We start from the raw sequence: 24,338 nt of genomic DNA on the forward strand, positions 1-24,338 counted from the left end.
TTTTCCTTTAACACAAAGTTACTTTTATCATAAGACATTTTAAAGCTGCTTTAAGCAATTTTATAGACAGTTTTAGCAAACTCACACCTTCAAGCGCCCTCCAAAACTTTGACAACCAGATAAATGTACAAGGCACAATATTTTGGAATGGCAAGTAGCTTAAAATAGTATTTTATTATTGGTATAACTAGGCCAATAGTGCATCACGTACTGCGTATATAAGGTAACTTTTATACCATACTGTTACCAAACTGATTATTTGTTTTTTTCCTTAAAGTAATCTGCTGAAGATGGTGTGATCAGTTTCTATTGTCCCAATTCAAGGGCTGCAACCTTATAAGCATGAGACCTTAAAAGGTGAGCACTCTTTCAAGGTGAAAGCCTCAGAAGTTCGCAAAGAGAACTGAAATGAGACGGTCGAACCTTCGGAGGACCCATAATTGGCATCACCTGCTGCACGCGCCCACCGCGCCTCTCAGCAGGACACAACGGAGATGTTTCTGACTTATTAAAATAAATATGAAATCAGAAAAATATTAATTTATTTTAGAAAATATGACACGTTGATGTAGATTAAACCATTCAACAGTATATCAAATTAATCAACCTTAGAAATATATGCAACATAAAAAAATAATATTAACACGAAATATAACTTATAATACTAAAACAGTGACAAGAAATATGTTTTCTGATAAATACATTTTAATTGTTTATCTTAGAATATCCAGCCATTATATGCAGACGCGCAATGACTCTTGGGATATCCTCGGCTGTTAAGGATCCATTCCCTCTAAAATGAGGACGCATTTTGAGGCTTCATTCTAAGCATCCTTTCAATTAGGACGGGCTTACTAGCCTCAAGTCGCGCTGCTGTGACGCAATCAGTCTTAAAATACGTCCTTAGAAGGTCGCAGCCTTTGAATTGGGACACAGCCTGTGTGTTATCGTACAACTTTTTAAAATGTATTTTAATAATATGTTATTCTACACTGCAGCTGTCACTGGGGCAGTGCCCTAATAAGATCCAAGAGTTTATTTTTTATATGTACAGTAAACACTGTTGCACTATACAATGAAATTCTTACTCTCTAAAACCCCCAGAAGCCTAAAAATACGAAAATGAGGACACAACCAGAAAACTACACAGTACAAAATTACTCAATTGCAAATTGCATATGCAAGTGTAAATGTGATTAGGTACCAATACCTTTGAGGTATTAATATAAACTTCTGAAGTGCAACGGTTTACTTTTGAAAAGGTAAAACCCAGTGACCACTAGGGACCACTTTTGGACATTTTTTTCTGTGTAAGAAGCCAAAGCATTTTTATTCTTTTTAAATGTTAAAGCCTTCACATACAGTAGATCCTCTCCTGGTGCTAAGTTTCTGTATGAGGTGGCATTACATTGAGAAATGCAATTTAATGACATTTTAAATACTGCCTGCTGCAAATATTATTTTAGAAGTATGTACACTGCAGTGTCTTGAAGTGTGCAGCATGCATACTTACCAGAGAGAAGCATGGGGTCCTTGTCTGCCGACTTTCGAACATGATCTGATTCACCAGTCAAAGAGCTTTCGTCAATCTTCAGGTCATTCGCCTGAATCAGGATCCCATCGGCAGGTAGAAGGTCACCTGGCAAAAAAAATAAAAATGGGGACAAACTTGATGACAAAATAATACAAATATCATACGATCACTAGAGTATCACTGCATAAAATAAATGTGTTCGTTTTTAGTATTAATTTCCTGCATTAACATCTAAATAATCTTAAATCAAGATACATTTATTGATAAGCAATTAATAAGTTATTAAGTCTTGTTTTCTTAAAAAAATTGTGATTATTAAGTTTATTAAATTAATTGAAACTTGAATTAAAGAGATAAATAAAAATTTCGTCATCATTGTATATGCATTTTCTCACTCTCATGTTGTTACAAACTTGTATGAATTTCTTTGTTCTGATGAACACAAGAAAAATATTTTGAGTAATGTTTATAACCAAATGATCAGAAGCACCATTGACTTTCATAGTAGTAAAAGAATCCTATGGAAGTTAATGGAGCTTCTGATTTTCAGAAAATGTTATTTTGCTTCTTAAGTAGATTTATCAAATGTTTTTACATTTATATTTACAGTGATCCTTAATATCCCAAAAAGCATCCTAATTCTTCCAGTAATGCAATAACACACAAGGTACATTATCAACAAATGAGTTTCTGCAAATGTGAACAATATTCTAAAAATATCTCTGTGTTAATCCACACCTTCCTCACATGAGTTAAGCCTAATCTCAGCATTCATTTGATTTTCTGAGCTCAATAGGAACCCAACAGTAACTGACCGTATTTGACTTGGGCCATGTCCCCAACCACCATCTCAGCAACGGGGATCTGGATGACGTTGCCATTGCGCACTACGGCGAATCGCTGCTCCTGCTCAATGCGGCTCTGTAGCCCCCGAAACTGTTTCTCTTTACTCCAGTCGTTAAATGCGGTCACAAGCACCACACAGATGACGGACAGCAGGATGGCAGCGCCTTCGATCCACCCAGCTTCCGCCTCCCCCTCATCTTCGACTCCTCCTGACACATTTCCACAGGCTGTGATGGCAAAAGGTTATTATTACATGACCCTTCAAGATACCGTACTCGATTTGGCTGTACATTGTCCCTAACATCTACATACCTGCAGTGACATTAAGGTTACCATACAGCACTCATAACCTGATTGTATAATATAATAAATGTACTGTTTGTCTTAAGCACCGCTAGACTCCTCCCCCTTGTTTTCTCTTTTTCTGCATTCCTGCCTGACATCCTCTTTTCTCACTCCATTTTCTCACCTTCATTCTCACCTTTCTCCTCCCACACTCCCTTGATTCAGTTCTCTCTCTCTTTGCCCTCCCACTCTTTCCCTATCATTCCCTCTACCCACACCAGCCCTTTAAATCCCTTGCACCATTTTTTCACATTTACATTCCTTAACGTCTATCTGTCACTGTCTCACCCTCGCTCTCGTGTCCGGGTGGCTGATAGAAGGACAAGCCGAGAGAGATGATGGCTGCAATCTCCAGAATGATGAGAGTAACGTCTTGTAACGCCTCCCACACCAGCTGAAGGAAGGTCTTGGGCTTTTTGGGGGGTATAAAGTTTTGTCCGAATGCCTGTCTGCGCTTTTCCAGATCTGCTGGGTTATCCGACAATCCTGAAAGAAACATGAAAGAGTTAAACACTGACGTACAGTACATTCACCTACAGTAAAGGGTTTCAACTAGATTACACACCATGCATCATGTATCAAGTGGTCGTGGTTTGTCTGCTAGACGGCGTAACTACACAATCTGCACCTAAATGCATTTACTTTGATTCAGTGACTACTGTACAGATATTATTATTTTTATTATCTCAAACGTAATATTTCAATCCAATCCAATATTGTGGAAATACATCTAAACATTTAGCTGTTCTGCTTTTTTGAGTTTCATGGGATAAAGTAGATACACTGCACATTTTCATGTCATTCCACACATGCATTGAATGTGCATACTGCGCACACTATATACTGCAAGTTTAGCAAGACTAGCATGTTAACAGCCATTAGTGCAAGCGATATTTCTTTGGTGGCCATTTAAAATAGTAAAATCCCCAAATCAATTTATTCGCAAGGCCAAATGTTATTATTTATTTATTTTTTACATAAAATTATCTTACAAAATGAGCATTCGGTGAAAATATAACCTTCACATCTTTAGTATTGACTAAGGAATGTCAAAGATTGATATCAACGTGATTATGCAGCTAATTCATATGAATTAGTACGAAGTTAAACGTTCAAAAATGTCCCTAATCCCAACGTTACAGGGGCAAAGGCAAATCATACAAAAATGTACGGTTGTGGTCGCCATGCACCAATTGTTTTCTCACAGAAATTTGTGCATACACAGACATACAACTAAATATTATAGAGCTTTCAGTCTTTTCCATGGCAATTGCATTTCTAACAATTTGAACACCCCTGCTTTCATGTAAAAACCTCCAAAATAAACGTGTTGACTAACTTTCATATCAAATGCTATTTAATCAGAATAATGACATATTGGTATCATATTTACTTCTCAAACGGCATGTTTTATTTTTAAGTTTTAATAAATTACTTGTTTAATTGTGTCATTAATGCATTTTGCACAACAACTGCATTATCCTATTAAATTAATGTAATTTTAAATCCATTAAGTATATAAACAACGAAAATGACATAAGTTATAGCCACGTGATTGGTTTTAATGTTCAATAATAATTTTAAAAATGTGTATTAAAATTAATTGAGCAACGCATTATTGCATCAAATTTTACCTCATGTGAACATGTGTGATTCCGCGCCCCTGTGAACTCTGGCGAACTTTGGCGTTGCACCAAGATGAATACTAATACAACGTCGAGACTGTCACATTTTAAACCATACATTTTCTACACAGAGGAGGTTAACTGCACATTACCGTACTGGGTTTTGGAAATGTTGTGAGCGTTTCTTACACGTTTTAATTCCTCAGATAGCAAAATGCAGCAGCACCAGCAAAGAGCCCGTGAGCGCGCTTATGACGTCTGCGACTGCGCTGTCTGCAGCGCCTGCCGCGGCGAAAATCTCCGAAAAGTGACAAGGATGCAGGACAGAATGTATAATATTGTGCATATTAAACAGATTAAAAGACAAATAACAGATTAATGGACGCTTCTTTGATTTTGAGGTTGCATGCAAAATCCATTTGGCTAAAAAAAACAAGGGGGCACGTACCCCCTCATTTTGAATAGGCATGATCTGGTGTCTGGTCATATGAATTAATTCGAATAAGCCACCTTTTAAAAGACGTATAAATTGCTTTGAGATAGCCTTGGATTATGAGACTATAGCCAGGATTTCAAAAACAGGGTTTTGAATTATTATTATTTATATAACAAATATTTTATTATATTACAGCTTGCAGGGCTTTTACAAGCATAATATTATAATTAATCCCTACACACTGCCTTTTAAGAAACTGCAGAGCTCATGAAAAGATGCCAGATTAAAAACTGTGTCCTTTTGAGGGGTTCTGCTCTAAAAATTGAGACTAATAAAAAATGCTAACAAATAGCTTTCTCCAAGTATTTTAGACCTTTTGTCCTGCTTTTTTAGATTTTTAAATACTGAAAAAAAAATGTATTAATGAATTGCTTTTAAAAGTGCTTTCAAAGTGAGGCTTTTGTGTTCGCCAAATGCAATTTGGCTTATGACGCAATCTAGATTTTACCACTATGTAGCTCTTCTGTAATGTACAGTATTTTGGCAAGAAGCATTTTGGGACTCTTTGTGTTGTGAATCAAAGGCATGTGAGTGAAGAAGCTATAATGTCATGTCTGTGAAAAACTATTTTCCACACAAGGTGCCACAACTTCGCACACACAAGCTTTAAATACACAATTGATCTAAATGACACCTTTAATAGTGCAGTCGCTCTTTCCCTCTCCTATTATCACCCAACATTTAAATAACTCTAACAGCTAAAGGAGTTTAGCCATCTCATAGACAGATAAGACAGTTTCAGTGAGGGTCACTAAGACATTAATTAAGTGATTTCACAATATATAATGCGTACAACTGATGATATATAACAGTATACTAACACAAACTTTTTTTGTTGAATGAGATTAAATGAACTGGCAAATTTTCCCTGAAACTTAAAGTAAGTTATATTAATTTATCGGTTGTATTAAATGAATATTGGGACTTTTATTCTAAAATTTAGCACAACAGTGCCATTGCTTTTATAATATTGCTTATCATTATGCTACAAACTAGGGGAATAAGAAAATATTAATACATGTGAGTACTGTGATATCTTGTGTGGCAATACCACACTGGTTATAAAAAGCAATATCGATATATACAGTACTGTGCAAAAGTCTTAGGCCACCATGGCAGAATTAGATTTGTTGTTTTTGCAATGTAGTGATCATATATAACTGTTTCTCAGTCTCTTTAATATAATACATCCAGAAAATACAGGAAATGTGCATATAGTATTAAAAACTATATAAAAATGTAAACTGATGTGTCAAGGTTTTAAGGTAAACTCCCCTTCCACTTGAGCAATAGCAGGAAACTGCAGAATCTCTTAAACCTAAATAAAATTAAATCCTAATTTCTAATTTTAAAGAAATTAGTCTTTTAACTTTATTCTGCTCAAAAACGCTCAGAATGTTTTTAGTGCCAAAGAGAGGTCACACTAAACACCGACGATGCCTAAAGAAGACATTTAGTCCTGAAAATTAAATATATATATATATTATTATTTAATTAATTTATAATTTTTTACATATTTCCTGTATTTTCTGTTTGTATCTTAATAAAATAGATAGAAAAATAAATATGAATAGACATTAAAACTTCTAAAACAACAAGTCTGGTGGTGGTGGCCTAAGACTTTTGCACAGTACTGTGTATACATATGTATGTATATGTATATATATATGACCTATAGTAAATACTTGTATAAAGTATGCTGATTGAAAATAATGAATTGCACGTTTCAAATAAAGCTGCTATAAGAGACGAAGACCAAGGGTTATAGATCTGACGATATAAAGGCATGATGACACACACTGCATTTAATGTTACCCCATCCATCCATGTCTTTCAATGTTTCTGAGTCTTTCTCTAACTGTCTCTTTCACTCTTTCATAGATTTGTGCAGTTTCCATGGCGATGAAGACATCAAGCACAAATCGTGCCGTTTCTCAACTTCCTGTCTTCAGGCACCTTTTCGCCCAGCTACAGATGATGTCATTGATTCAGTGCTGTCCGCGCTCGCCTCATAATAGATTTTTGATTGGTCTGCCGTTGAAGCTGGATTTTGCAGCGAGTTCTTTCAAAGCCGGAGAGAAGATTCATGATGTTTTTACTCCAAGTCAAAAGAGACGCTCAGAGCGAGCTGTAACCGAGCTCAGCTGAATAAGGCACTATTGATGTCAGGCTATGAGTGTGCATGTGTATCATGGACGGATGAGGACAAGATAAAGCGGACATGTAGGAATGTACAGTATGGACTGCCATGTATGACTCGGCTGAGTCAGAGCGTCACACAGACTATGCCGGTAGCACCTGAGGGTTTTACACAGAAGATCATTCCATACTGGCACACAGAACGAAACTTTACTATTAACATTACTAAGTGCACGATTATACAACACTCCAGATAACAAGTGGATATGAAAATTAATGAAAGATCAAGTGGGAGAGAGACAGAAAGGGGGTGACAAAAAGTGGATACTGTACTTTTCCCTAAGTTTACAGCATCTATACTATGCATATTAACTGCATGCATGGAATATTTATATAAAATGATGTATTTTACAACAGAGTTGGTAAAACATTGTGTTGGCAACACAAAAGGTCATGGGTTCAATTCCTAAGGGACACACCTATTTCTAAAATGAATATCTTATAATGCACTGTCACTTTGGATAAAAGCATCTGCCAAATGCATAAATGTACAACCGAGCTCGAAACTAAACTAACACATAAATTTTTTTTAAAAGTAGTTAGTAAGCTAGCATTACATTATGAATATACAACCCATCAATGGTGCTGCAAGTGGAAAAACTCATGCCACCTGAGGAAGGGGTTAAAATAAAACTGCTGACTAGCCGTACCGCATCTCTTCGCTTAAAAGATTCTTTTGCTTTCCAAACACCCCCCTCCACCACCACTCACTCTCCGTCTTCATCTCCCCTTGGTGCGTCCTTGACAATGCGGCAAGCTGCACTACAATTCCTTCTCTCCCCCATTCATTCTTTACCTCTCTCTCTCTCTCTTATTCTCTCTCTTTCTCCACCCTTCAATTCCACCCCCACTGCTCTGAGATCTTAATGTCCTATTGCAGCAGGTATCTGTGTATGTTCAGCCTGATAGATTGATACGTACACGCCTTGCGCTGAAAATAGTGTTTACAGCAGCAGGGCTGAGATACGAGGAATCTGCGAGGCGCTCACAGCTCTCACACTGAACACGTTGCTGGAGAAGGAGATGCATTAATGGACCTCCATTTTCATGGCCTCATCTTCACAGTGTCAGCCTTATTCACTGTCACATCTCATCTCCACCCCCTCTGATTTCTTCTCCTCTCCCTTGCGTCTGCTTTGTCATGACCATGTAACAGAATTAGTTCAGCTTCCACTTGTACTTAGAGAAAAACTCCACATGTTGTTTAAGTATTTGCGGCACCTTTCAGCAACCACGTTCCCGATGACAGATATTATTTATTATCTCCATACATTAAAGTCTTTTAAACTGTAACTTTGGTAGAGTAAAAAAGCTAATTAGTTTACAGATTATCTTTGAGGGCAACATTCAAAAGGCATTAGCCATCCAAATATTTAAAGGGATAGTTCACCCAAAAATGAAAGTAATGTCACTAATGACTCACCCTCATGTCGTTCCAAACACTTAAGACCTCCGTTCATCTTCGGAACACACGTTTTAAGAGGTTTTATATTTATTCCGAGAGCTTGTTGACCCTTCATTGAAAATCTACATACGGTATACTGTCTATGTCCAGAAAGGTAATAAAAACATTATCAAAGTAGTCCATGTGACATCAGTGGGTCAGTTAGAATTTGTTGAAGCATCAAAAATAAATTTTGGTCCAAAAATAACAAAAATTGTGACTTTATTTAGTGACGCGGATGACGTACGACGTGGCTGACGTGTTATCTGGTGCGCCGCAGCAGTTTTTTTTTTGTGTGCCAGAGGTTCGTTTACAGTCTGAGGGAGACGCGCACTGTAAGTTTGAAAAAAAAACTTTGCAAACATGTCTGAGGATAACATGCCAGCCGCGTCACTGCAGTCACGTGACTTTAGTCTCGTGCATGCGATTCACAACAGAACTGAAAGAGAAGACAAACTTAAACTGTGTTCCGAAGATGAATGGGGGTCTTCCGAGTTTGGAACGACATGAGGGCTGAGTTATTAATGACATTATTTTCCCTTTAAGGTACATGTACTACAAATGCCATTTTATGTGTACATGTGTAGTACTGTTTTCGCAACTTACAGTTTTGTAGTTTACACAAAGACAATAACAGTATCACTGTCAAAAATTTGTAAAAAGTTTGCATGCTTTACGTCAATATGCTGTTGTCATTTAAATTAATAGGTTTTCGGGTTTTTTGTTGAAAACCGTGTTGTGGAAATCCAATTTTCAGTACAGAATAGTTTTTGTCATTGAAGAAACCATAGTATTTTACTATAGTAAACTGTATTAATATTTCACAACAACCATTATACGTCATCAATTTCAGAACGCGAAATATAATTGTGGCCACCATAGGTTAAAATAAGTAACATGTTTTTATCTATCAATGAATTTTAGTAGTTAAAGGCAAATATAAAGTATTAAAGCCTTCATAGTTGTATCTTTTAAGATAACCCTGTGTGTTCAAAATTTACTTAAAATCATACTGTACATATTTGAACCCTGGGTTAATGTTCATATTTTCATATTTGTCAAATTAACAGCCATGATCGGATTAAAAAGTGCCGCCAAACTGATTAAATAAAAACAGCCAATAAAAACAAATAAGCGTTTGTCTGGCACTTCAGCATCAGTGACAAAACAGGTTGCCAAGTAATCCTTTTTAGCTGTTTTAAGTCTCCTATAAGAAATTTTTTACTCTATTACAAGGCTTGTCTGTCATATTTAAAGAGCACCTATTGTCCAATTAACGTTTTTACATTTCCTTTGGTGTGTAAGTGTGTATTAGTACAGTGTTTCCCCACCAGGGGGCCTCAGCAGATTTCCAAGGGGGCCCCAAGATAACTAAAAACTATAAAAAAAATGGACAAAATAAGCATAAAAAAGCTAAAACAAGCAAAAATCAAGATGTTTCTTATTTTTCATTTTAGTAGCGAATATACATCTGTAGTCATTCCAAGTTCTGTTTATTTAATTTAATGTGGAAAAAATTAAGCGAGTGGGGGGCCTTCAAATATTGTTGTGGGCAACTAGGGGGCCTTGAAGTGAAAAAGTTTGGGAACCAATGTATTAGTACATGTTAACGATATGCAAAAGGTTCATACTCCAAATTAAACCATGACGCAAGTTATCGTCTTCAACGTAAATCTCTTTTCTTGGACTACAACAAACACACGGATTGTAGGAAACAGTTTACTTCCTGGGATTAGTGATGTGGAGAAGAAAGAATTCCTCCCACTTCGGACTCACAGCCCGTAAGTTAACTCCTGTTAGCATTGCATTGAGCGCGAATCTTTTAAACATGGTAAGGAGCGTCATATTTCCGGCTGACGTCAGAGGTATTCAGACCAATCACAACGTACAGATTAGCTGGCCAATCAGGGACACGGAGCTTTTCAAATCCGTGCGTTTCAGGAAGAGAGTGAACCATAAACCATTTTTTAACCATAAACCACGCAAACACATTGCATTATACCAAATACACAAAATAACATTGTTTTTAGCAATGAAATAGGTGCTCTTTAACCATATTTTTCAATTTCTCTCAAATGACGAAACAATGCACAGTTTGTAGCGTGCACACATATTGTGCTATGAGGTATGCTGTTTCTGATTGGCCTTCTCGTTCTGATTTGGCAGCGCTTACCCTGCTTCAGAGCAGGGTTTTTTATAACCCCTGGTAAAATGCGGTGGTAACCTTGCTTCAGCAGTGTGAAAAGCCCATTAGAGAATGAATTAATTTAAAAGGCACATAAACTGTAACTGACACTGCTTGAACAGTGAATGTCCTGAGCAATTTGGGATCATACTGATTCAGGCCACATCCACACGAAGTTAGAGCTTTCCCTATCCGACCTTATTTTTTGCTAGATAAACACGGCATCATCTCAAGAAGTATCTGCGTAGACACAAAACCACTGAAACAGATTCAAATCTATGTAGTTTACATGCCAGACCACTATGTGGCGCTGTAATTCTGCCACAGAGATACACAAAAAACTGAGAATACGACTTGGAGCATGTGCATAAACCTTGGTAATCATTTGTTACTCATTGTAGTAGCAATGGAGCAGAAGATTTTGCTTTAGTAAAGCTAATAGGCTCACTACCTTCTGCAACACGAACACAAGCATGTAGTCTGCCATTTTTGTTGTCGTGTCTGACTTGGGTCAAGGAAAAAAAAAGACTTGGGTCGAGGGCGGCGCAGGGTGATGACATCATTGTATCATAAAATATGATTCAGATTTATACACTCTGGGACCCTTTTTAATCTCCCAAAATGCCGGATTTGTCCGAATAAAACGCAGAAACGGTATGGTAAATGCGTCTCCGTGTGGATGGCCCATGTACTTTTAAGTCAGATTAAATGCCAGCTGTGCACCACACATTTTTCTTTAGTTACATTATTAAACAAATGTCAAAAGTCACAAAGTACATCAGTTAAACACAAATTCATCTTCCTCCAGGCAAACCTACTTCTCTTGAACAGGGCCATACAATATACTTTAAAAACAAAGATCATTTTGCACTTTCATCCATCCATGTCCACTTTCACTTAGTTTTCATTTTAGGCCTGAAACAAACACTACACAAGTGTGTAAAAGTTTCCAGCTAGGCAGGCTTGATTTCATGCGTCATTGCATTCTGAAAAATGTCAGAAACAATTCATAACTCATCACAGGTATGAGCTGCAGTCTCAGCATTACCGCTGTAGTGGAACTGTAGGAGGTATCAGCATAACCTGTCACAGCAGCACGAAAATTAAAGTTAGCTAAACTACAACTTGTCAATGATGACACTTCCAGTTTAATGGTTACTTGAAACCTGAGGTTTGCTAACACTGTAATACCAGTAGCCTGTTAAAGACCCACTGTAATGCATTTAAATGCACAACTTTATTTGATGCGTTGCTGAAATTTCCAAACAAACAGGAAGCTAGGGCAAGGCATCTGGTGGCTCCTCCCATTTTAAAATAGCCAATAGTGTTTAGTCTATTTCAGAGCCTGGCATCTGATAAAAGCTGAAGCAATGTTGCAGATGTACGATAATGATCGTATTTGTACCATAATTTTTACCTCTGTACAATGTCAATAATTTAAAAAAAATCCCATAATGTACGATAATTTTGTGACACCTCAAATGGTCATTTCAATCAAAGCGCTATACTTATTGATCTATTTGTTGATCCTACATCTACCATCATAATTGTGAGGAGAATGCAAATGCATGTAACGCATGATTCTATCTCTTGGTTTTGGCTAGAAGGGATACAGCTATGGCCTAAATCTCGCAAGATTTTGGGTTTAAAGTTAGGTTTGGGGTAGGATTAGGATAAAAACAGCGCTCATTCGGCAAATTTTCATGTGATTTCGGCAGTTGCTGTTTTCCTTCTTGCCACAACTCCATCTCTTTTTACGTTATGTATTCTCAGCCAATCATTGTTGAGAATGACTCTCTTCTTCTTTTTCCAGTTGTTTTGACTCTCCGACACTTAAGGGAACACTTAGGGGCGGTTTCCCGGACCAGGATTAGCTTAATCCAGGACTAGGCCTTAGTTTAATTAGGAAATATAACTAGTTTTAAACAACATGCCTTACTAAAAACATTACCTGTGTGCATCTTGAAGTAATACAAAGGGCCCTGATGTATTTTAAGATCTGTAAGTGAAAGTTGTTTTCAGTTTGGAGAGCTCTTAAAAGTGTTTAAGTCTAGGACTAGTCTAATCCCTGTCCGGGAAACCGCCCCTTAGTCATTTATCTACTGGGACAATCAAAAGTTGTTTGTCTAGATAAAATAGCTGTATTCTGCACATTTGACTTATGTACAATAATTTTCTTCCAAATACTATAATTTTGAGGTTCTGGTACGATACTTGGACATTTCCAATCTGGCAACACTGAGCTGAAGTACAGAATCATGTCATAAAAATCATTGATCATTCTATACTTTTTTTATACAAAAGTAAGAGACTAGGTTTTGAATGCTTATATTTTCCAAATGCAAATGTTGTCAATGAGTGCGTTTATACGCCGATTATGCATAATAAACGGATAATGTGTGAGATCATGCAAAACGCGAAAATGGTTTTCTTTTATCGGGGAAAGCCCATAAGCGGCGTAAGCAAAAACCGATCGGCACAGGTAGTTTTTTTGCTCATTACCCCGATTCGTGTTCGTGTAAACAATTTAACCAGCTTTCTCGCTGTTTTGTTCATCTGCACATGTCTCTGAATGTAAAAGATAAACGTCACAAGCAGAAGTATGCGTAAAGTAACAAATAAAAGTCTGCACTAATGCACATGGCAGAGAAACTGTGAAAAAAGGTCAAGTTTCTGCAGAAGAGATACAACAGTACAGCTTAAAGAGCACCTATTGTCCGATTCACGTTTTTACATATCCTGTGGTGTGTAGGTGTGTATTAGTACATGTTAACAATATGCAAAAGGTACAAACCCCAAAGTAAACGATGATGCGAGTTATCGTCTTCAACGTAAATCTCTTTTCTTGTACTACAACAAAAACACCGATTTGTAGGCAACAGTTTACTTTCTACTAGTAAAGACCGACATTATCATAATTCCTGCTGCTTCCGACTCAGCCCGTAAGTTAACTTCTGTAAGTATTGCACTGTGACCAAATCTTTCAAACATGGTGAGGAGCGTCACATTTCTGGCTGACTTCAGAGGCATTCAGACCAATCACAACATGAGAGCTTTTTTAAATATCGTCGCTGTCCGATGAAACTCACGTATGTTCATTTTGCCGATTTTAAGATTTTTCGACAGATTGAATGTCCAGGTTCATTTCCATATACAGTATGCGTCACATACCTAAATAGCCAATGAAAACTTGTGAAATCATGTCATCTGATTTTCACGTACCCGTTTGGTGTCAAAGCTGTCAATCACGCCGCATATCTTTCGCCTGTGAAGCATCTCGCCGGTCTCGTAAAGTTTAATCGAACCTCAGCACTGGATATAGCCGAATAAACATGACAATGACTTTCCTTCATCGAGGTAAACGTTTCCCCCGGACGCCAGACTAAGATCTAGGAGTTACTTAATTACGGTAGGACTGTGCAAACAAAGTATCTGTCTAGCATTGGTGATATTTACGCTGGGGATTTCCCCACCACTTTTTGAAAGCATTTGGTTAAAATGTTCTGAAAAATCAAGCGATGCTTAAGACTGGTTTTGTGGTCCAGGGTCACATATGTTGTGTTGTATGCTTATGGTGTGTTTTCTTGTACATATGTAATGAAATTCATTGTAATCATTTATTAAACGCGCTGCTGTTTTCTACGGTATGGTGCTTTGGCATTGTTCGGTTGAGCTGGTGTTGCAGGGACTGTTACATGTGTGATGTGTGCATTCGACATTGTTGAGGGTTTATAAATTTATGCTGAGTATTTTCTTGTTGTTGACTGGCCTACGCTATGCCCATTTTTGATGCGCGTTATTCAATATTTTTCCCGTCCTGCAGTATGTTTTTTCTGATCTTTTGTCCCCACCACTTTTCAACACAAACTGACGCCCCTGTTGTGTAGCATTACCATGTCAGTGTGTTGATTCATTGTCCCTTAATGGTTTGCAAGAGACATTTAATACACTTATAATTAATATTAAATAAAGTAAGCGTATTTAACCAAGACGTAGGCTATTTAATAAACTGAGCGTATTCATCTGTCAATACGAAACGCGACTTTGGCCATTCTAATTAATGATCGGAAGAACGCGTATCGATCAAAGTTACTGTAAAATATGCACGCATGTCCATTTAAACTCAATTTTGGTCAAATGTGGATTATATCATGACACTGGCAAGAATATGGTTACATGTAAATATGCCGTACCAAGTATGACAACGCTACATTCAACTGCTTTTGATATACGGTGTTTTTTTCACTTTCTGAAAAGTTACCGTTTTGGACATACGTGAGTTTCATCAGGCAGCGACGATATGCACGTTTAAGGAAGAGAGTGAAATCTGGAGCTACAAAAATGTATGGTAAGTGGAACATAATGTGTTTTTTAACCATAAATCACGCAAACGCATTGTATAATACCAAATACACAAAATAACGTTGTTTTTTAGCAATAAAATAGGTGCACTTTAAGACAGATTTTCCACCAACTTTTTGAATGATTAGTTGTACTATAGGTGGTGATGTCACTACCTGCGAGAAACCTGACAAATCTCCAAATCTCATGTAAACGCAGTTTTCTGCATAGCCGGATTATTGATTTACATGTAAATGGATGAATACCAGTTTCTATAATAAGCAGATTTTTGATAGTTATCCGCTTATTCTGTGCATGTAAAGCACGCTAGTTATTCTTATGGCAAATATATTGCTAAAAAAAACTTTTATTTTGATGTCATGGGTGCTTTAATTATGCACAATGGAATCAACATCGGCCAAGCATTCAGGCCTGCATTTTCGTAATTTCTTTGAGTGCATTGCACTACACTTCTAAAAATACTCACAATCAATAAAATTCAATTTGACTGTTATGGAGTTTATCTGTTTCTCGTGACTGAGCCTCATTTTCTGCCGCTATCTGAATTTGTATCTAGAGCCATCACTGTGTCATTACAGCAACGCATTCAATTACGACTCTGAAGAGAATGGATAGATATGCCAAGATTTGTGACGGTTCCAAAGACCTTTAGAGTGACTGATGCTAGTGAGTGAATCTCTCCAACACTGTTTACCCACTAACCCCTCTCTCTACACCCACCTCACCACCGACAGCGCCGTCGCCTAGCAACCCAACACGACGCGTGCACCCAGAGTGGGAAGTTGGCCGAGTGAGACAGAGAAAGAGGTGGTGGACAAGTAGTGTGAGAGAGTAATAAAGGGAGAGAGAATGAAAGAAAGAATGATAGGACAGTCTTTGGGGTTATATGAATAATAAGATCTGATTTAAACCCTAACACTTATACATTACTGTACTCTATCTCTCTCTCTCTCTCTCTCAGAATTGAATGAAGCAAGAAGAGCATATAAAGGACTCTCACCATCACTGGTGGAAGACTTGAGTCTCTGGCACAGGCCCTCTACATCTCCAAAGCTTTCCTGAATTTTCTGCATGGCCTCTGGTCCTCTCAGCTCCATCAGGGTTCGGAGCTCATCCAACGTCACCCCAAAGTCACCAGCATGGTTGGCTTCTGCGCTTCCACCTGCCCGTTTGGGGTAAAACTCCACCGCACTGTTAGCCATCTCTCCCATGGTTGCTGTTGTAGACATCTTGGCCCTTTAAGGTGTTCAATCTACAATACTTGATGTAGATTTAACCGTGTCTATACAGCTTCCCTCGTCCAGATCTTCAGATCTCCGTATTTCTGGCAATACTTGACTCTCGTTTTTTGGTTTTGGTTTGTCTCCTCCACTCCTCTCCCACCCCAGTAGTGGCTCTTAGTTTTCTAACTCTCCATCGGTGGAGGGAAGTCGAACAACAGCACTTTGTGTATTTTGAGAAATCCACTCTCTACCCTTTCACCCCAAGGGTCAACAGAACGAGGGATCTGGACGCTTCCAATCCATCTGGACACGCGGAACGACAAAGCGATAGGAGAGGACAAAATTGAGAAGGTCGAGCAGAATATTTTGCAGATATGGGGTGTCGATGCGTTAAAATTCAAAGGGTGCAGGATGTGGGGATTGGTGAGGAAGCCTGCAGAGACAGAAAGAAGAAAAGCATTACAGTCTTCAAAGTGCTGGTGTGGGCAGCACATTGAATTGCAGAGTACAGTAGGCATTCCTTTGGAGACAGAATTAATGTATATCTCCTAGATGCATTCAAGCACACTAGGTACAAAGTCTCTTTTCTTATTTTAACTGAGCATGACCCTTTTCTTACTCTCATTAATGAGGTGTAACATTGGTCTTCCATATAATAATTATACTAAACAGGTACGTCCATCTTAAGCACAAAGTCTAAAATCTCTGGGCATACGGTGAGGTATACAGTATGAGGAACGTGTGATCTCGCAGATGGTGATGAATGCATATAGCATGTACTGTATCTTTCAGTGATCCAGACCACTGCATTGGCCCATAGTTGCCATGGAAACCCACAGATGCCTCTGACTCCCACAAAGCTTCTTCGGCCTCGCTATACCCCGACACGTACACACTTTGTTCTTATTCACACTGTTTTACAAACACACTAACAGTTTCCCATCCGTCATTTTGGTTCTCTTATCATCTCTTGGCATCAGTTTCTCAGTGTCTCACTATCACAAAGTCTCTAATGCTAAGAAAGCAGCATATATCGCTCTCTGAAACATACTCATTAACCTCATCAACCTTAAACCAGATGAGCTGTTTTAAGAAAGGAAGGTACTGCACAATTGATAGAGGATCAGGTGTCATACAGGCCCATGCAGAATTGGAGATTTTTGCATTTTCTGCTCTGATTCTGGGGGAAATTCTCAGACTTGTGTGGAATGGATGTAAAAGATTTTGTTTTAAAAAAAATGCTATGATTTCCATGAAACACCAAAGAAGCCATCTAGAAAAATGAAGTAATGAAATCTGACCAATTATACAAATAATTTACATGATTAGTCAAAAAAAATGTGCATTTTATTAATGACCTCATTTACTCCATGTTTAATTATTGCAACTTTTAACTTTGTTTTTTGGTTTAAATAAATAAAATTTCATATTTGTAGGTCTCCGTAAAGCTTTGGCAAACAAACAAACATTCACGTGCAAAAGTGGATCTATGCAGTCCCTCAGAAACAAACCGCTTAACCATGTAGTTATGTTTCATGTGCAAGAGGCAGATGGCCTGGAGATTATGCTGAATATTCATATTGATCCATGTTTTCTCAAACCTTTCAACAATTTACTGAGCTTTCCCAGGTCTGCCTGGCCAAGACAGCCCTGACTGATGCTACCCAACCCAATCTTCTAAAGTTAAAAGGGAGAGACAGTGGGCCTTAGCATTACATAAATTGTTCAGTGCCTTATGTAATGTGTCTAAGTACCCAAAAGAAAAGTGCTCACTCTCACACCCACTCACAGGCGAACACACACCACATACTACCCCCTTAAGCAGGATGGAACATAAACCCATATTTAAACATTAGGACCACAATGTATCCACAACATGAGCTACAAAACAATGCAGGAAATGACATTGCTGATGACTACATCGGGAACACAACATAAAAATGGTCTGCTGCACGTAAAGGAAAGAGAAAAAAATAAGCAAGCAAGGGTTGATGAATCAGTGCGCTGCTCACTTCGTTCTGACTACAGAGACTCACAGGCACAGACTGAACAGAACGCAGAGCCTCAATGCATAGTTCAACATTAGAGTCTGAACACAGAATCTGAACTCAGAGTCTCAACGCAGAGTCTCAACACAGTCTCAATGCAGAGTCTGGACACAGAATCTGAACACAGAGTCTCAATGCAGAGTCTCAACACAGTCTCAATGCAGAGTCTGAACACAGAGTCTCAACGCAGAGTCTCAATGCAGAGTCTCAACGCAGAGTCTGAACACAGAATAATCTGAACACAGAGTCTCAACTTAGAGTCTCAACGCAGAGTCTCAACGCAGTCTCTCAACACAGAATAATCTGAACACAGAGTCTTAACGCAGAGTCTCAACACAGTCTCAATGCAGAGTCTGAATACAGAATCTGAACGCAGAGTCTCAACACAGTCTCAATGCAGAGTCTGAATACAGAGTCTGAATACAGAATCTGAACACAGAGTCTCAACTCAGAGTCTCAACGCAGAGTCTCAACGCAGAGTCTCAACACAGAATAATCTGAACGCAGAGTCTCAACACAGTCTCAATGCAGAGTCTGAATACAGAATCTGAACGCAGAGTCTCAACGCAGAGTCTCAAAACAGTCTCAAAGCAGAGTCTGAATACAGAATTTGAACTCAGAGTCTCAACACAGTCTCAATGCAGAGTCTCAATGCAGAGTCTCAATGCAGAGTCTCAACGCAGAGTCTCAACGCAGAGTCTCAACGCAGAATAATCTGAACAAAGAGTCTCAACGCAGAGTCTCAACACAGTCTCAATGCAGAGTCTGAATACAGAATCTGAACTCAGAGTCTCAACACAGTCTCAACGCAGAGTCTCAACGCAGAGTCTCAACACAGAATAATCTGAACACAGAGTCTCAATGCCGAGTCTCAATGCAGAGTCTCAACACAGAATCTGAACCCAGAATCTGAACCCAGAGTCTCAACACAGAGTCTCAACACAGAGTCTCAACACAGAGTCTCATTGCAGAGTCTAAACGCAAAATCTCAACACAGTCTCAACGCAGAGTCGCAATGCAGAGTCTCCACACAAAGTCTCAACACAGAGTTTGAACACAGAAATCTGAAGTCAGAGTCTAAACGCAAAGTCTCAACACAGTCTCAACACAGAATCTGAACACAGAGTCTCAAACACAAAGTCTCAAAGCAGAATCTAAACTCAGAGTCTCAATGCAGAGTCTCCATAAAGTGTCAAGATAGAGTCTGAACACAGAATCTCAACTCAGAATCTCAACACAGTCTGAACACAGAGTCTGAACATAAAGTGTGAAAAAAGAGTCTGAAGTCAGAATCTGAATACAGAGTTTGAAGTAGTTCATCCACCCGTTTGTTCACTAATGTCTCTCTTGCTTTGAATGTTTATTGGTTGATTTTGCACATAGTACCACATACAGTATAAGACCAATCACTGATTATTTTATATATAATCAGGTTAATTACATGTATCATTATTTGCTGAGAAAAGCCCACAAATTAAAATGCTTTCTTGAAAGAAGATTATTGTAGCAGACATGACAAAAAGTGTCTTTACGGGTCTAAGCTTGTTTGTTTTGTTTGTTATTATTTAATATAAGCCTAACACTGGCCTACAGTCCACATCAAGCAATCCAATCAAGGTTTTCAATTGCAGGGCGTTCCTGCAAACTCCCGAAACAAGTCTGTGGTACTTCAAGCTTACAGAAATTTGCATTACTGTTCAAGGGCACGACTGATTGCATTTATTGTATATACTGTCACTTTAAGAATGCACTGTTAGTGGATTACACACCCAAGACTTACACTAGCTGTTACACTCGTCTACAGACACATTACAGTACATGGTGTTGTGATAATCAAGTGATCTAAATACTTGTTTAACTACTCATGACAGTTTTGAAAAAAATATATTTGCTCAACACATCCCTAATTAAAACAGATATGAACACCAGTCGAAAGGGACTATTGCGGGTGAGGCAGATTAAAATAGCCCTCAAGAAAAGAAGATTAAAAAGCGTGCACTGAATCTGAACAGACATCAAATCTCTTAACAAATTAAAATCCTAAAGCTAATTCACTAGTTACTTAAGTCAGGAAAAACATTTCCTCTGTTCTGCTTCTAAAAATAAAAACAAAGAGTAATGTTGCTCTGATGTGAACAGACAGACATCACTTGAGTTATTTTTGTACAAAGACAAATGCAACTACACTTTACAGGATTATTTATCAAGTCGCCAACCGGTATTTCGTTTTTTCCTCTCTACTGCTTTTTAGAACAAAAAGAAACTTTAATTTCCCATGAACTCTTTGCTCATGGTGAGTCTCATAACAAGGATAAATACAGCACAAAGGTCTGCAGACTCTGCTGATGATTAAACACAGTGATGGTAATGAATGTACTGTCATACCAATGGAAGAGAAAATTGTTTTATTAAACTGATGGACTACAGCGTAGCTGACATATTCACCTTCTGGAATATGAAATAAACTAATAATTATAACTAAACAGCACACAATCTCTGCACACACACACACAAAAACAACACCAACCAAAAAGTTTTAAAAAATGCCATATTTGGACACATTTTTACGCTCATTCTTTCACATACTTCTACTACGTGACACTTACAAGCACACATTAGTTGTATCTACATTTGCTGTTGCAGGTCTAAAATATTTGATTAACAAAAACAAGTTAAAATTGGCTAAAACCCATATCCTTGTACTAATATTAATATGGCACTCACTATACTACTATATTAATCTATATAATATCATCTATACCGCGGCAGTATTTAAGCGATAACAGTGGTCTTTTTAAGAAGCCATCTGTTATATATGTCTATGTTTTGCTTTTACGTATGTAGTAGTTGTTGATTTCTTAACTGTTTGTGATTTCGAAGATGCAGCATACATTATGCCCAAGAAAATTTACTAAAGTGACAATAAATCGTATCGTTTATTGTATCATATACTGTATATTATCGATATACTGTTAAGCAAGATATAACTGGTTATATGATCTCATGTCCCCCATTTTTAGGCATTAATGTAATTGGACTCTTCTCTAAGAGTTTCAGTGTTGCAAAAAAATGATAGATCATCCCTTTCATTTTGGAGTCTGAGTCTGGATGTGATCATTCATTGGGTTCATTTCTCATATTGTTACAGGTTTTGGACGCTTGGATAACTGTAACGGTTTTAAACTCTTTAACAAATAAAGAGCAGAGAGAGACAAAAGTGTTGCTGTCAGTCCGTGAACGTGATTTTACTAGGATGTGATCCTGGATCTGGAATATTTATTATTATGAATAAATATAATATAGGGAAAAGCGGCCCAAAGTAATGCTTTTTTCATTCAAAAAATATTTAAGTTAGATTAATCATATTTTTACACAACACACACATCTCTGCTATAAATGAACACTTTAAGTTTGTTTGTGGGACCTGCTGTTATCGTATAATTACACCGAAAGTGACAGGAGTGCAAACGTTACAACATACCACATAGGTGGGGTTAATTGTAACAAACCGAGGGTTTGTTGTAACACCTGCTAGAAATTTTTGTTAAAATAATTCAATATAATTTTTCTGTCTATAAACTAAAGGTGGATATTGTTTATATATGAAGAGTTTGGTTTCAAAATGCGATAAACGCCATTTAAAAATAATGAGTTACCGCCAAAATCAGTATCGTATCAGTCCTCCTTCTCTGCAGAATGCAATAAATCCGCTCATCAAATCACAGCGCACCATTCCACACATTGTAAACAATAACGGTGGCGCTTTGAATGCACACGGAATACTAGATTTCCTCATCTATTTTGTACTTTGTGATCAACAAAATAAATAAATAAATAAATAAATAATACTTTGATGGCATTGATAAACCTGTCACGCTAACACATTGACCCCAGAGGATCTTATGAAAAACTTTCTTATTTTACTCGAAGCCAACGAAAATCGAGCAGGACCAAAACATTTTACAGCCGATCGCTGTCCAAAAAAGTTCAGCGACGACGTCCCGAGGATGACAGCAGCATGCAGTGTTCTTAATTTGACAAAGTAAGTGTTTTGATTAATGCCATTAATGTTTATTTTTTTATCAGTGTATACCACTAGTCAACTAAATGAATATAACATGGCAAAGATGAATGCATGTTTATATATTGATTCAATAGATTTATAGCATTTTGTGGAAAAAAGAATCAGTTTTTATAATAAATCTTTGAAAATCAAAATATGGATTTGAATTTTTTATGTTTTTATAACCTAAAGATGCTATGTGAAAGTTTGTTACAGAAAAGAGTGTTTTTCATCTCGTCACTTTCTTGGTATAGAAAACAGGTTTTTACCCAAATTAGTCAAAATGGATTTATTGGGTTTTGGAACCAAACTCTTCATATCTGCCTATAATAGATAGATACCCACACATTCATCCATCCATGATCCTTCATCTAACCATCCTTGTATTAAGCATAAATGCATATAAATAGATTTTTTTAAAGGGCTGCACAATTAAGACAAAAATCTGAATAGTCAGTTATTTCCCCTGATATTGTATTACCAGTTGTCATTTTGATTCATGCTGTTTTCATTTCATTATCATTGTACCTGAGGCTTAATTGCAACACTGTGTTACAACTAACCCCGCTGTGTAAAAAAAAATCAATCCCACCTATCAGTTAGGAGTTGCTGAAATGTTTCAAAATGGTGTTATGTTTTAGGTATAACAAGAAAGTGATTAAAATAATCCACACACTCTATTATCCTCAATCTTACTTTTTGTCCATTTATTCATTGCTCTTTTGTTTTTACCTCTCCCCTTCCACCTTTACCGCAGTGTCCTGTATACATTAAACTGGTTACAGACTTTCGATGCGAGATGTGGACTGCATTGGCGTAAGAGCCTGTAGGAAGTAACCTAAGCTCATTGCTCATTGAATATAAATACCTGTCATGGACCAGGCAATTCTGTAATGTTGCCTTGGCATGTTTGAAGTTGACTGAATGAGCGAGGATGAGATATTTGTTCTATTTAAGTGTTGCAAAGAGACAGGAGTCATTTTTATCTGATGGAGATGAAATGTAACCTCCATCCCATGGACAATTTGTATTCACCAGGCCTTGATCTATTTACACAATATCTAACACAGCATCAGGCCTGCCATTCAGCATGCTTTAAAACTGTTTTTTTATGCACGCTTACCGATTCTGTAGGTATTTTTAGTGACCTCCTATCATCGCTGGATGTCACAATTGTTCTTCTGTGGTATTTAGGTTTATCTTAATATTCCAGCTGCTCAATATCTTTCTCGTTATTTTTTTTTCTATTCGATCAACCATGTAATAATTCTCACAAGATATCTCACCAGCCCAGTCAAACACATTTATGTATAAGAGTCATTGATTTATAAGCATAGTCTGTAGCTGATTGTAAAAAGATGAGTTTCGAAGAGTGTGATTCATTTTCTGTGGCACTGAATTTGTTATTTATATATATATACACACGCATAATAATATGTAAGTCGTACAAATGAATGCAGCAGTTTTGTCTATACATCTTCTAGGTCAATTTTCTTCATCTTTGCACAACGGCATTTAAAATAGGACAACCTGGACAAAGAACTGGAGCACCAGCAAGTTTTAAACTACTTTTAGTAAAATAAATAAATAAATGAACAACTTAATAAATAAAAAACAAATATAAAGTTATGAAACAGATAAAAGCAAAAATAATCTTAATTTGGGCTTGTTTAATTTTTTTTTAACTATAAATATATTAAATGGTGTAGAGACATAAGTGACAACTGAATTGAGATTTCAGCATGACCCACGAACTACAGCATTACTCAGCATTCTGGTAAACACCAAAGCATACACGTGGGAACATTTAAACATACCTATAGATATACATATGAAAGGATGTAACCACATATTGTGTATTGAGGACAGTGGTGTAGTGCAGGGTATACGCAGATAGCGTTACACACTTCTTTATTTGATGGTATGCGGTATACCCACTTATATTAAAAAAAAATTATTGGAGGATAA

At 37.4% G+C, this 24,338-nt stretch overlaps 1 protein-coding gene across 4 annotated transcripts in view; it reads right to left on the reverse strand.

Moving 5' to 3' along the window:
- atp2b3b (ATPase plasma membrane Ca2+ transporting 3b) overlaps positions 1-24,338 on the reverse strand; it is a 63,875-nt gene that overhangs the window by 37,788 nt on the left and 1,749 nt on the right. For all 4 annotated transcript variants that reach the window (XM_073875143.1, XM_055189265.2, XM_055189268.2 and 1 more), the window contains exons 2-5: positions 16,037-16,692; positions 3,014-3,211; positions 2,350-2,607; positions 1,514-1,639 (exon numbers count right to left, since the gene is read on the reverse strand). In XM_073875143.1, the coding sequence (XP_073731244.1) occupies positions 1,514-1,639; positions 2,350-2,607; positions 3,014-3,211; positions 16,037-16,265 (811 nt within the window). In that variant the 5' untranslated portion in view covers positions 16,266-16,692. The remainder of the gene's footprint in view (positions 1-1,513; positions 1,640-2,349; positions 2,608-3,013; positions 3,212-16,036; positions 16,693-24,338) is intronic.

The sequence above is a fragment of the Misgurnus anguillicaudatus genome, chromosome 13, assembly GCF_027580225.2.
Source record: "Misgurnus anguillicaudatus chromosome 13, ASM2758022v2, whole genome shotgun sequence".
Taxonomy (NCBI): Eukaryota; Metazoa; Chordata; class Actinopteri; order Cypriniformes; family Cobitidae; genus Misgurnus; species Misgurnus anguillicaudatus.